Source organism: Lithobates pipiens, unplaced genomic scaffold (assembly GCF_037356315.1).
Source record: "Lithobates pipiens isolate NorthernLeopardFrog02 unplaced genomic scaffold, aLitPip1_a1.2 Scaffold_1, whole genome shotgun sequence".
Classification (NCBI taxonomy): Eukaryota; Metazoa; Chordata; class Amphibia; order Anura; family Ranidae; genus Lithobates; species Lithobates pipiens.
The window spans coordinates 146,476,852-146,489,950 of record NW_027507685.1 but is presented as its reverse complement, the minus strand read 5'-3'; the positions used below and the strand labels follow the sequence as shown (position 1 = coordinate 146,489,950).

Here is a 13,099-nt window from a genome sequence, read left to right as displayed (position 1 = left end):
TAGACACAGATTTTTTTTGTATTCTGATTAGGAGAAAGTACACAAGCAGTGGCAATGCTGCAGAGGGTAGATGAGCCCCCAGATCGTTGCCACCACTAGCAAGCAAGAGGAAAGGAAGGGTTAGAGTCTTTATGAACCCTTTAATGCCATCTGTATCCTCATTTGGGAAATGTATCTTAATTTGCTTTTTGACAGGTATCAGGTAGAACAGGAAGAAACTCTCTTCATGTGGGAGGTTTTTTTTGGTGTCTTCATGTGGGAGATTTCCCTCACTTCCTGCTTAGGATGTCAGGTTTCAGCCAGAACTTGAGGTGAGGGAAAATTTCCTTCGCAGGGACACAATTAGAAGTTCTAAACCTTCCCCACGCTATCCAAAACTATAAAAAATAAATCTGGTTAGTGTTGATCTATAATGTGATAAATTGATATGATTAATAAGTTAATATATGTGTGTTTGAGAATGTATGTTGATGACTTTTTTTGCTTTTACCCACAGATATTAATGAGTGCCTAAGAGGAATTTGCCAGCCCCAACAGCAGTGTAAGAACACCCTTGGAAGTTACCAGTGTGTAGACAATTGTCTGGCAGGTACCGTTCGCTCAGAGTCTGGAGGCTGCAATGGTGAGTACAGCTATTAAGTATCTATATTCTGCTCCAAATAACACTGCCTTCTGAATAACACTTCTTCATGGAGAACATTGTCATGTTGTGGATCTGGAAATTACCCAAACTGCGACAAAGAAAAAATTTGATAATTAAAGGATAACCCCATTTAAAGCTGGCATTGAAATTTTGGGTTGGTCCTCGCAAGCTGAATCACATACTACCTACCTATATGTCATATGGACTCCAGCCTGTACAAGAATTTCATGTTTTGCTCCAGCTATTACAAGGCAAGAAATGTGATGCTTCTCTCATGGATACTCAATAATGGAATATAAATGTTACACTGAAATTCAGCTGTAATAAGATTTAAAAATGTATATCAACCCAAAAACGTATTTAAAACAGAGTGGTTCAGAATTAGAACCCCTGTCTAGTTTTACATTTTCACCCCCTGTTTAACCCAATTTAGTGTTCTACTGAAGTGAGAATACTGAAAATGAATACACATTATTTAGTACTTACCTGATTTCAAAAAAGGAACAAATGCTTGAACAAAAAAAAAATAGTCCTGACTTTAAATAATGAGAACCACTGCACATTCCTTTTGACTTTGCTTTCATTTTATTTTGGTTGCAGGTTATTTGGTGGGTATGTATGCAGTTACCTGCTAGAAATTGGATTTCTTGGCTAGATTCAATTATGCTAATTTCACTTATACAAGTCTCGATAAGGAAAGACCTGAAATTAATTTTCAAAGGGGGGAGGGGTCATGGGCTTTTTTAAGATAAATGTAGCCAATGAATCCTATAAGGCAAGTTAAAAAACTTTCATGAAGCCATACGCACCTACAAACAAAATAGTGTTAGCTTTTCAAATACAATACTGTTGGTATATCCAACTATAGGTCTATAGATGGAGCAAGGGAATCAGTAGTAACTGGTTAGAATAGAAGGGCAATTCTGTCTCTCTTCGACATAATAAAGAAGAATTCTGTCTCCTTTTCAGATATTGACGAGTGTCGTGATGGCTCCCACATGTGTCGTTACAACCAACTGTGTGAGAACACAGTGGGTGGGTACCGCTGTACATGTCCGCGGGGATACAGGACTCAAGGTGTTGGGAGGCCATGCTTGGGTAAGCATTCATCTTTTTTGTTGTTGAAAGGTTGGATGTATCTTTATTTGATTGCATTTGTACACCCAAACCTAAAGCAAGCCTGTACAAATCCAGGGCAAAGCAAAAGATTAACTGTAATTCACAGGAGCACATACTTATCTTTACTTTACTCCCTACACTTCCATTCGGTCACTAAAAGTAAGAAAAGAAGGACCCTGTGTTAGCCCAATTGGAGCTTACACGGGGCTGAAGACTTTCTCCCCACCCCAGATGACAGTGCTGGGCCAGACAGAAGAGAGGAAGTAAATCACAGGCTCATCCATACTTGGAAGTACCATCTCCTGGCCACTGAACATAGTGGCGGGGAGTGAAGGAAATGTAGCTATATGCTGGGGAGGGAGTCATTAAACAATCCTGTTGCTATCCTCTCCATTAGAAAAGCATGGGTTTGTTTTCCAGTTCTAGAATTGTGTTTTAGAACAAGTGGTTCTTTATGTAGATTGCAACAAAGTAAAAAAAAAATATTTTGGAGTGATATTCAGGTGTCTAGCTGAAGTACCAGTTTTTACTTCTAGTTCTCCTTTCATGATACTTACCGGTTACCATGTTGGTGGCCAAGCTGCATACTATGGTCTTATCAAGCCTCCCATTCCACACAGGCCCAGATTTATCATATACAGTAATCTGAAGTAGGGAATTTTCTTGTTAACAGCAACAATTCAAATTCCTTCTTTCTTTTTGCTATTGGGCAACAATCAGATATTTTTCTTGATAAAAAAAAGGTCATGGACGGTTCCAACCTGTTATATTTGTTCTCTCTGTTGCTTTATACTGGTCTAATTAAAAACTTGCATTGTATAACAATTTTTCTTTCCTCCTTATGCAGATATTAATGAGTGCCAGCAGTCACCTAAACCATGTGCCTATCAATGCCAAAACCTGGCTGGCAGCTATAAATGCCTGTGCCCATCTGGGAAGCAACTTTTAGGAGATGGGCGCTCATGTGCAGGACTGGAGAGACTCGGGTATAACTCAACCTTTGGCACCACCAGCGCCCAATTCCAGAAACCCCTCACTAATGGCCGTATTCATGGAAACAACATTTACACTTGGCTGTCCTTCAGTCAGAATGGCAACGTTATTGGTCAAAGCAATCCTAGCCGTTGTCCTCCAGGCTTTATGCGTAGACATGGGGTGTGCACGGGTAAGAAGGATTATCTATGATCATACAGGACCTAGCTTTGGGGACTGTATAACATCTTATGGCTTTGCTTCCAGGACAATCATTGCCATTATGTTTTTGGCCTGGAAATTTTTTTTTTCACAGAGTAGTTTGAGTTGTGGCTAACAGTCAGCAAATATCACCAGACATATGAAATGTTTTAAAAAAATGTATGCCCCCAATCAATACTAGCTTGACATATCTGGAATACAGATTGGTATATCCATGGCAAAAGGCCTATTAGTGTGTTGGTTGCATCTTATACAGATGCCAACCTGTATGCCCTTCTTCAATAATTATTGTCCTCAAGTCTCAGAACAGCAGCCTGGCAATGATGGGCAGAATGTCCTCCATATCTCCTCTCCCCTTGGAGGGGCTGGGCTCATCTATTCAACACTGTATTAATGCCATCCAAGCTCATCCATGCACTGAGTCCTGAGGTTCCAGCTGAATATCAATACAGTGTAGTAGCCAGACAACTGGATTCTGGGAAACTCCCATAGTCCTTTTCGCACATTGTTACATATAGCTAGAACCTTCAGTCATTTAGAGGAAAATATAGTGACAAGTCTTGTTACCATCATTGCTACTGACTGTATACCTATTTCCATGGTATGCCATACTGGTATTGATAGGATGAAGCAGACATTTTTATTAACCTTAAACAAATGATAGCTATACTTCAGGCAGCTTTTCAACTGACAAGAGAAGCAGTAAAGAAAAAGCAGGATTACATGTCTTGAACATTGTGTGTGACATTTATACGTTGAGCCACAACATATATCCACAGTGTGAACTGAACCATTCAGATCAACGCACCCATTTAGACCTGTTGTTCGATGGGTGTCTGGTAGTAGTCAGGAGGGCCAGCAAATGGAATCTATCTGCAAAATATGTATGAGCCATCAGAATATGAAACGGCATGTAAAACTGTAAAAGTTGACATTCTGGTAGACATTACTATATTGACACATGGAGATTGATTTGCGAAAGGAAAACATTTTATATTCACATCAGTTATGCAATCATGTGAAGGGAAAATTCCTGTTCACTTTGATTATCTATTTTCTTGTAAATGAAGATTCTCAACTCAGCTTAATATCGTGTACCCAATAACATACTCTTTTCTTCCACTTTAAGATTACGGAGTCATTCCTTGTGAGGAGATCAGTAGAATGAGAAGATGATATAATAAACCACATTTATTTCTTAGATGCTTAGTTGTTTAGTATGGTTCTGTGATTTGGTTTTGACCCATTCTTGAATTCTGCTTTTTTCCTCCAGACATAGACGAGTGCCAACAGCGCAACCCCTGCCAACATGAATGTAGAAATACGGAGGGCAGCTTTCAGTGTCTTTGCCCTGCAGGCTACCGGCTGCTCCCCAACAACAGAAACTGCCAGGGTAAGGCTTATGCTGGTGATAGGCCATTACTTTGGACTTAATGGAAAGCAATGTTGATGTGGAAACCTTGCAAAAAGATCTGAACAAATAAATGGGGTGGGCAACTACATGACAAATGAGGTTCAATGTAGAAAAATGTAAAATAATGCATTTGGGTGGCAAAAATATGAATGCAATCTATACACTGGGGAATCTAGGATGGAAAAGGACCTGGGGGTCCTAGTAGATGATAGGCTAAGCAATGGCATGCAATGCCAAGCTGCTAACAAAGCAAACAGAATATTGGCATGAAAAAGGGGATTAATTCCAGAGATAAAACGATAATTCTCCCGCTCTACAAGACTCTGGTCCGGCCGCACCTGGAGTATGCTGTCCAGTTCTGGGCACCAGTCCTCAGGAAGGATGTACTGGAAAAAGAGCAAGTACAAAGAAGGGCAACAAAGCTAATAAATGGATTGGAGGAGATCAGTTATGAGGAAAGGTTGTGAGCACTGAAAAAAAAAGAAAAGAAAAGAGGTTTAACCTAAAACTACATAGAGGGTTCTTTAATGTAAGAGCGGGGAGGGTGTGGAATTCCCTTCTACAGGTGGTGGATTCAGCGAGGAGCATTGATAGTTTCAAAAAAACTGTTAGATAAGCACCTGAACGATCACAACATACAGGGATATACAATGTAATACTGGACTGGATGGACTTGTGTCTTTTTTCAACCTCATCTACTATGTAACTATGTAGCAATGTGGAGGCGCTCTGCTTTTCAGGCTGTCATCTGTTACCCATCAGGGAATAAGGTGGTTGGGCTGACCCTTTTCTGTATGTTGCAGACAACTGTGTTTACTGGGTTTATCAACACTAATGCCTTGTACACACGGTCAGACATTCCGACGGGTTTTGTCCTAAACTGGTGTTGCATACACACGGTCGGACAAAGTTGTCGGAAAATCTGTTCGTTTGGAACGTGATGATGTTTGTTCATTACGACGGGACTACGTTGAGGCTAGTAGCCAATAGCTTTGGTCTCGTAATTTGATCTGAGCATGCGTGGCACTTTGTCTGATCGGAATTCTCTACAAACGATCAGAAAACGTCTGATCTGATTTTTTTGTTGGAAAATTTGAGATCCGACGGAAAAAGTCCGATAAAGCCCACATACGATCGGATTTTCTGACAATATGATACGATCAGACCTTTTCCGTCAGAATTTCCGACCGTGTGTACAAGGCATAATAAGTGCTTGGTCAGTTTATACCTTATATGCTTTTGCACAACTTATCTTGGTAGTCTTGGTAGTAGTTTTAAAATACCTTAAGTGCCAATCATTCAAGTACTGGTTGGTGAAAGGGGATGAGTCTAAAGTTGGTCCTGCTTCGATACCTGAGAATGGAGGCTCTAACCTTTGACATGTTTGGATGGTTGCAGGCAGAGTCCTGGGGATATAACTATAGTTGTGTTTTGGTAGCCACGTGTCCAGTATGATGACACATTAGATGAAGAACTCATTTAGTAGGTACCTACCTGCTAGAAGCAATGAATATATACTAAAGATGACTTATGCCGCGTACACACGACCGGACTTTTTGAGGGACTAGGTCCGACAGACTTTCGGCGGGGTTCTGACAGAGTTCTGACGGACTTTCCGAATGAGGACTTGGCCACACACAATCACACCAAAGTCCGACGGATTCGAACGTGATGACGTACGACTGGACTAGAATAAGGAAGTTCATAGCCAGTAGCCAATAGCTGCCCTCGCGTCGGTTTTTGTCCATCGGTCTAGCATACACACGAGCGGATTTCTCGGTAGGAACTGGGTCCGGCAGAAAAATTTGAAACATGTTCCATTTCTAAAGTCTGACGGATTTTTGTAAATCAAAAGTCCGCTGCAGCCCACACACGACCGAATGGTCTGCCAGAATTGTTCCGTCGGACCTTTGATGTCGATAAGTCCGGTCGTGTGTATGCGGCATAACTCACAGATATACTATACACCAATTAATGAGGTTTTATATTTATGGAAAAAATAAATATTTTTTTAAATGCAACTAGTGTAAGTGAACCTGATTTTACCTGGATATCAACTTATGTAATCCTGTGTACAGCAGAGCCCAAACTAGGAAAGGGAAGGACAGAATTAGGGTCCAGTCAGTTTCTGTAATGCTCTGGCAAGGAACATTCTAATGGGAGGAGAATGAATAGAAGGATGGCACAATCAGAATATGTCTTTACTGTCCAATGATGAAGGCTGGGGTGACTAGACTGTGCTGTAGTAGAGTAGTCAGGTTACCACCTTGGCTATACTGTCTGGGAAGGTTGTTTATATCTCAGAAGTGGATGTACAGAAATACGAATTATTTTGCAAGTAACACGGCCCCCTTATATGTATGTCATCTATATTTTTAGACGTTTGTCTGGAGTTGTGCTATAAAGTCTATGGTCGAATTTCTATACCCTGTTTATTTTTTCTACAGATATAGATGAATGCACAGAGCAGAGAATTTCCTGCGGACCCAACCAGATGTGTTTCAACACCAGAGGAGGCTTCCAGTGTCTGGACACTCCTTGTCCTGCCTCTTATATGAAGGGACCCAGCCCAGGGTAAGAATGAGCCAGGACCGCTCAGCACATTTTAATTGCAATTTCTGTAATAGCAGAATAGAACTTTTAGTAAAAGATTGAATCGGGTTTAAGGATCTGTCAAAAAAAAGAGGCTCTCCCAAACAGATCCCAAATTTTATGGAGCAGGTTTATTGTTGGACGACCCCATTAGGTGTCATGTAGAACATAGAAGCCATCAGTTCAAACAGCCATTAGTTACTTTTACTTGTAGGTTATTTACGTAACTCCTGATCATTTTCTCATCATAGATGCACATTTCCCAAATTCAATAATCAGTACATCTCTACAATGTACGTACATTTCTCAAGATGTATTTCTATATTAAAAATGCTACAAGTACAGAAAAATACATATTGATCTACCAGAACTTTAGTATTATTATACAGGATTTATATAGCACCAACAGCTTGCACAGCGCTTTACAACATGGGGGCAGACAGTACAGTTACAAATACAGAAGGAATTAGAGGGCCCTGGTCCTTAAAGCTGACAATCTAAAAGTAAACTCACAATTTCTTCTGACAAGGCTGCTATTGCTGCTTTAAAATTCAACCAACATTGTGAATACCCTGCCCAGTTCTCGAGTGTTGGAATACAGAACCCCTTATCCATATTATGGATATAAGGAAGAGTGGTGGTGGTGGTGGGGGGAGGGGTTCTGTTGTCCAAATCAGGAGCAAGCAGCCTAGGGTGACAACAATGAGGGAGCATTTACGCTCTAGGACAGGAAGTGTGTAACTGTCAGGATCACAAAGTGGAAAAAATCCTGCAAAAAAGAAAAACAATGCAGCCACCATGTCTAAGGACTGTTCAGTAACATAATATGTAATATCTTGAAGCTTAACAAGTTCAAATGTGAAAAAATTGAGACAGCTCAGTACAACAGATAGTGAAATAATTATAGCAAAATTACAATGCGTTACTAATGATTTTGCACTGATTGCTATTCTTCTACAGAACCTGCTATCGACGATGTCTAACGGACTGCAGCTCTGGAGGTCCATACACCCTGCAGTACAAGCTATTGACATTGCCGTATGGGATACCACCCAATCATGATGTCATTCGTCTTAGTGCCTTCTCAGAAGGGGGACTCCTTCAAAACCGAACCAGCTTTACAGCCCTGGAGCAAGACTCAGGCAGTCCGTTTGCCATCCGTGATGAAGGAGGTCACGGCCTCATCTATACATTGCGGTCACTGGACACCTCTGGAGTATACAGGATAAAAGTACAGGCGGTGACTCATACCGAACAGCAAGGAGTGCGATACCAGAGCATCTTCATCATATACATCTCTGTATCACCGTATCCTTACTGAGACTAAAACTTGGAGGAATGGTGGAAAGTTCTGGACTACAACTAAAGAGCCAGCCATACATCAGACCTCCTCTTCTAGAAACATATTTTTATACTCTAAGCCAGTATCAATATTTGAAATGTGCTGTGGGTTGCTGGCACTGCCAGCTACTAATTTATGGGGCTGCCAACCCAAGTATGATGACCAGAGAACTGTCCGCAGCAAAAGACTGTCCTCCATTGGTCAGGTCATCACAATCCTTTGGTGCTATTGCAACTTCTGTGATGGGAGCCTAATATATCTTCATGAAGAACACAGGAATGCTAATGATTTTATTTAATACCAGGGTGCTATGATGTGAGGTAAAGCCTTAGCCACCACTCAGCTTTTAGCAAGTTAGAAAAGTGTATGACTTCTGGTTAACATGGGTTACTTTGCCTCTTCAGTTGCAATAAAGCATTGTGAACAACAATGTGTTGCAACCCAGAATAAGCAAAAGTCAGAACAGAAAAAAAAGGGATACTAAAAGCAGCCTGGTGAGTCATTGTTGGGTTACTGCACTCCTAAGGTGCTAAATTTGCTGAAAATAGTAGGCGATAATATCATATATTAACCAGTTCTTGAATTTAAATCTTACCTCTATAGGTGTACATGACTTCCGTCAAAAGAAAATAAACCACTTACCGGCAGGATGATCTGGGATCTGTAGTCCCTTCAGGAGCTGGTGTGTTATTTAATGGGTCTGTTGGGAGGTGTATACAATTCTGCTATTGTCTCAGGAAAAGGATTTACAGCACTGCAACTGACTCAGGCTTTACACCTCCTATCAGCCCCAGGGAACTTCTCCATTGCCATCATGACCAAACCTTGGCCACTGAAGCACACAGGCTCTGTAGAAAATCTACAACTGTTGTACCACTAAATGATTGAGTTAGACATACTCCAGGCAAACTGAACATTAACCATTGCACCTCTACACCTTGGGAATAAAGTCGCTTGGTGTACTGTAGAACCAGCTATTGCTAGTAACATGCTTACACAATCTACCATCTACGTTCAAACTGTAGAGTAATCCTACCCTAAAAGATGACCAATTTTCCTGATGGGAGGCACACTCTGCCATATTCTTCTTATTCTTTGCATTCCCCACTTCTCCCGGTCCCCTCTATGCATTTCCAATGTGAATCCTGTTTGATGCCCACATCTGATCTTCTCCTCCATACTGCCCCATTCTTCTCTGCTGCTCCTCCAGGCTGCCCCATTCTTCTCCGCTGCTCCTCCATGCGGCCCCATTCTTCTCCGCTGCTCCTCCATTCTGCCCCATTCTTCTCCACTGCTCCTCCATGCTGCCCCCTTCATATCCCCCGCTCCTCCATGCTGCCCCATTTTTATCCTGCATTTCTTCCTGCTGCCCCATTCTTGTCTTTTATTCTCAATGTTGCCCCATATTTATCCTTGCTCCTCCATACTGCCCCATTGTTATCCCCACTCCTCCATACTACCGCATCCTTATCCCTTATTCTCTATGCTGCCCCATATTTATCCCCATTCCTCATTGCTGCCCTATTTTTTTCTTGCTCCTCAATGCTGTATCATTTTATCCTCCTGCTCATCTATGCTACTCTATTCTTCCTGTTCCTATACTTGCTCTGCCATGCCTTTGGTCCTGGTCTGATTCTAGTTACCCTGTGTGCTGCCCTTGTCTGGTCCTGGCTCCTCCATGCTGCCCCCATTCTTACCCCTTGCTCTGCCATTCTTATGTCTGCTCCTCCATGCAGCCCTGGTCTAATCCGGGTTTTCCTATGTTGTCCTTGTCTGATCCTAGCTCCTCCAATCTGATTCTGGCTCTCCCAAGCAGCTCTGAGTTGATCATCGCTTTTCCATGCTATTCCAACCAAATTTTGGCTTCCTGTCCTGTGCCACCTTCTGGTTTATTCCTGGCTCCCTAGTGCTGCCTCAGCCTGATTCTGACTGCTTAATACTGAGCTAGTCTGATCCTGGCTCCTCTGTGACACTACATTACAATTCAACAAACTTTGTGACTTTAGCCCAACTGTACTTGCTTCTTGATAGAATCAGCAATTCAGCATGTAACCTTGTTCATTGTCTGTATTCGCTAATAAGCCAGGAAAAAAAGCAGGTATGTGCATTGCACAGTCACTCATTGTATCCAATCAGATTTCACTTTACATAGATCGGATCCGTGTGAAATAAATTCTAATTTGTGGTGCTTACTTCCCTTTGCACATTGTCCTTTCTCTTCCTGCATTGAAATCCCAAGCAGTGTTATTAAATCTGTGAACTACAGAATACATCTCCCCTATGTTATAGGTGTTCTGTATTAACCCCAGCCGTATGCATGCAAGGTGTGTCTAAAAATTTGGATAAATGGTATCAGAAAACAAAAAAAACAGAAGATACAAATTCCCCTTTATTGACCTTCAAAATAATCACCATCCTTCACAATGTTCATAAAACTTCTGGAAACTGTCAGCAAAGGCCTCTTTAGGAATCGATCTCAGAACCACTGTCACATTTTTGGACTAGTGCCTGCATTGTCTTGACCTTGGACTTTTGCAGGCGACTCTTTTTGGGTCGCAGGGAAGACAGTGAACGACATTCCATTGATTGGATCAAACTGGTTTCACCCAGGCTCATCCCTTTGACGATAGTTCACAGAAAGGATAGATCCTGGTCACACATGGTAAAAGAAATATCCAGAGATTTCCATCCATTTCACTTTCTGTTCGTCTGTCAGCTTGTACAGCACAAACAGATCTTCCTCTTACTCAAATCTTCGCGGACGATGGTGCGCAACGTATCCTTGCTAATGCCCAACTCCTTCAGCATAATTCGTAGAGTCAGTCATTAATCTCGTGCAAGTATTTGTCACACTCCCTTGATCATGTCTGGGGGTTTTGTTGGTTGACGGCCGACCCGAACGTGGCTCACCCTCAGTCATTACCTTCCGGTTTCGTAAGTGTTTGAACCAGTTGTAAACACATTTTCTGCTCACAGCTGTACACTTGCACCAACATTTCATGAGTCTCCATTTCTGGTTTCCCCAATTTGTCGCAGAACTTGATGTTCATTTGTTGCCCTATCTCTCAAGCTGACTATGTTCCACTGCCCGCAGCGGGTTTACCCTGACAGTCAGTTTACTCCACATTGTGGATAGCCAAGTGTATGCGTGTAGTACGCCTGACCCATGTTGCCATTGAGGTATTGGACCATTTATCAAACTTTTTAGACATCTTCTATATTAGATATATATATATCTATATATATATATATATATCTATCTGGAAGCATAATGGTGGGCTTTACCACTGAGCTGCCACATATATGCATACAGCTGGTGGCCCTTGTTTGTACTGGGAGACTGCTCATTTGGCACAGTGACTGCACTGTCACAGAGAGGTCACGGTTTACAATTGGGAGCTGGTGGTGGGCTTTTGTATTCAACACGTTCATTCACCGTGATCACATGTCTAGGAAGCCAATGCAACACATCTGGTGTTAGGAACTTTTAAAGAGCTGCCTCCCGCCAGGTAGAAAGGGTTAAGGTGACAATGCTGGTTCTCTGTGGATACAGTACAGTGAGCGTTGTCACCCTAGGAGAGGAGCTGCATTACATGCAGGAGCTGGTTACGACTTGAAACATTGCCCAACTCTTATGTTGATTCTTTTATAGTAATACTTTGCGAGTGATTTACTAAAACTGGAGAGTGCAAAATCTGGTGCAGCTCTGCATAGAAACCAATCAGCTTCCAAGGTTTTATTGCCAAAGCCTTATTGAACAAGCTGAAGTTAGAGGCCTATTGGCTACCATGCACAGCTGCACCAGATTCTGAATGTGCCAGCTTTAGTAAATATCCCCCATTGAGCATGCATATAAAGACTTATATACTTGTCTCAGGACAGCAGGACAGTAACTCAAAGGGACCAGGCAGCTAATATGTTTAGTAAGAGATCTCTCATGTCAGGTTGAAACAGGCAAATGAATCCTAGAACACAATGCTTTCAGAGGTTTTAATAAATGCCGATTGTATAAATTTGTAAAGCAATTTTTTACTTTGTTCACAATGGTAATGTGAATGTAAGGGCTTTCCAAGTAGTGAGGAACGTATGCCATGCTGAGCTGGATTCTTCAGCCCCTCGATGGTTTGGCAACCTCGGCACTCCAGCTGTGGTGAAACTATAAATCCCATCATGCCTCTGCCTCTAGGAGTCATGCCTGTGATTGTCAGGGTCTTGCAATGTCTCATGGGACTTGTAGTTTCACCACAGCTGGAGGGCCGAGGTTGCCTACCCCTGGTTTACAGGATAGTCATGGCAGTGGAGAATGGACACGACCAAATCAAATCAGGGAGCACTACAAATACAACACAGATGAGGGAAGGCCTCACAGAACCTGGTTCTTCTTCACATGGAGCAGATGTAGGAATAAGGCTAAGGATTTTTACTCCTTTTTATTATTTACTGTTGGTTTATTTATTTGTTTGGTTCAAATAAAGTCTTTTATACTGTTGTTATACAGATGTGTGTCTGCTTTTATATTAAACTGTGCTTTTCACAACAAAGGCAATAATCTTGCATCTCTTACAAGAACACACTACAGTGCCTTTAACATGGTTTCTCCCATGGTACACGTTCACATCTATGAATTTTTAAGCTGGTGCATTTTGGAAAAGGTCAGGGACTTATTTCCTGCAGAAGATTGCATTTTGCATTTAATAGACATCAATGGAGCAGCACCAAAAATTGGGTTTTGCGTTTCTGATGCATTTTTACATGTAGTTTGCTGTTTTTGTTTTTTTTTCAATAACAAACTGTG

The 13,099-nt window shown here is 41.7% G+C and overlaps 1 protein-coding gene across 1 annotated transcript in view; it reads left to right on the top strand.

Annotated features, from left to right (window-relative positions):
• HMCN2 (hemicentin 2) overlaps positions 1-12,797 on the top strand; it is a 361,882-nt gene extending 349,085 nt beyond the window's left edge. Inside the window, exons 85-90 of the mRNA XM_077478193.1 lie at positions 497-622; positions 1,613-1,741; positions 2,610-2,927; positions 4,230-4,349; positions 6,818-6,944; positions 7,923-12,797. Of these exons, the coding sequence (XP_077334319.1) occupies positions 497-622; positions 1,613-1,741; positions 2,610-2,927; positions 4,230-4,349; positions 6,818-6,944; positions 7,923-8,283 (1,181 nt within the window). The 3' untranslated portion in view covers positions 8,284-12,797. The remainder of the gene's footprint in view (positions 1-496; positions 623-1,612; positions 1,742-2,609; positions 2,928-4,229; positions 4,350-6,817; positions 6,945-7,922) is intronic.
• Positions 12,798-13,099: the final 302 nt, after the last annotated feature.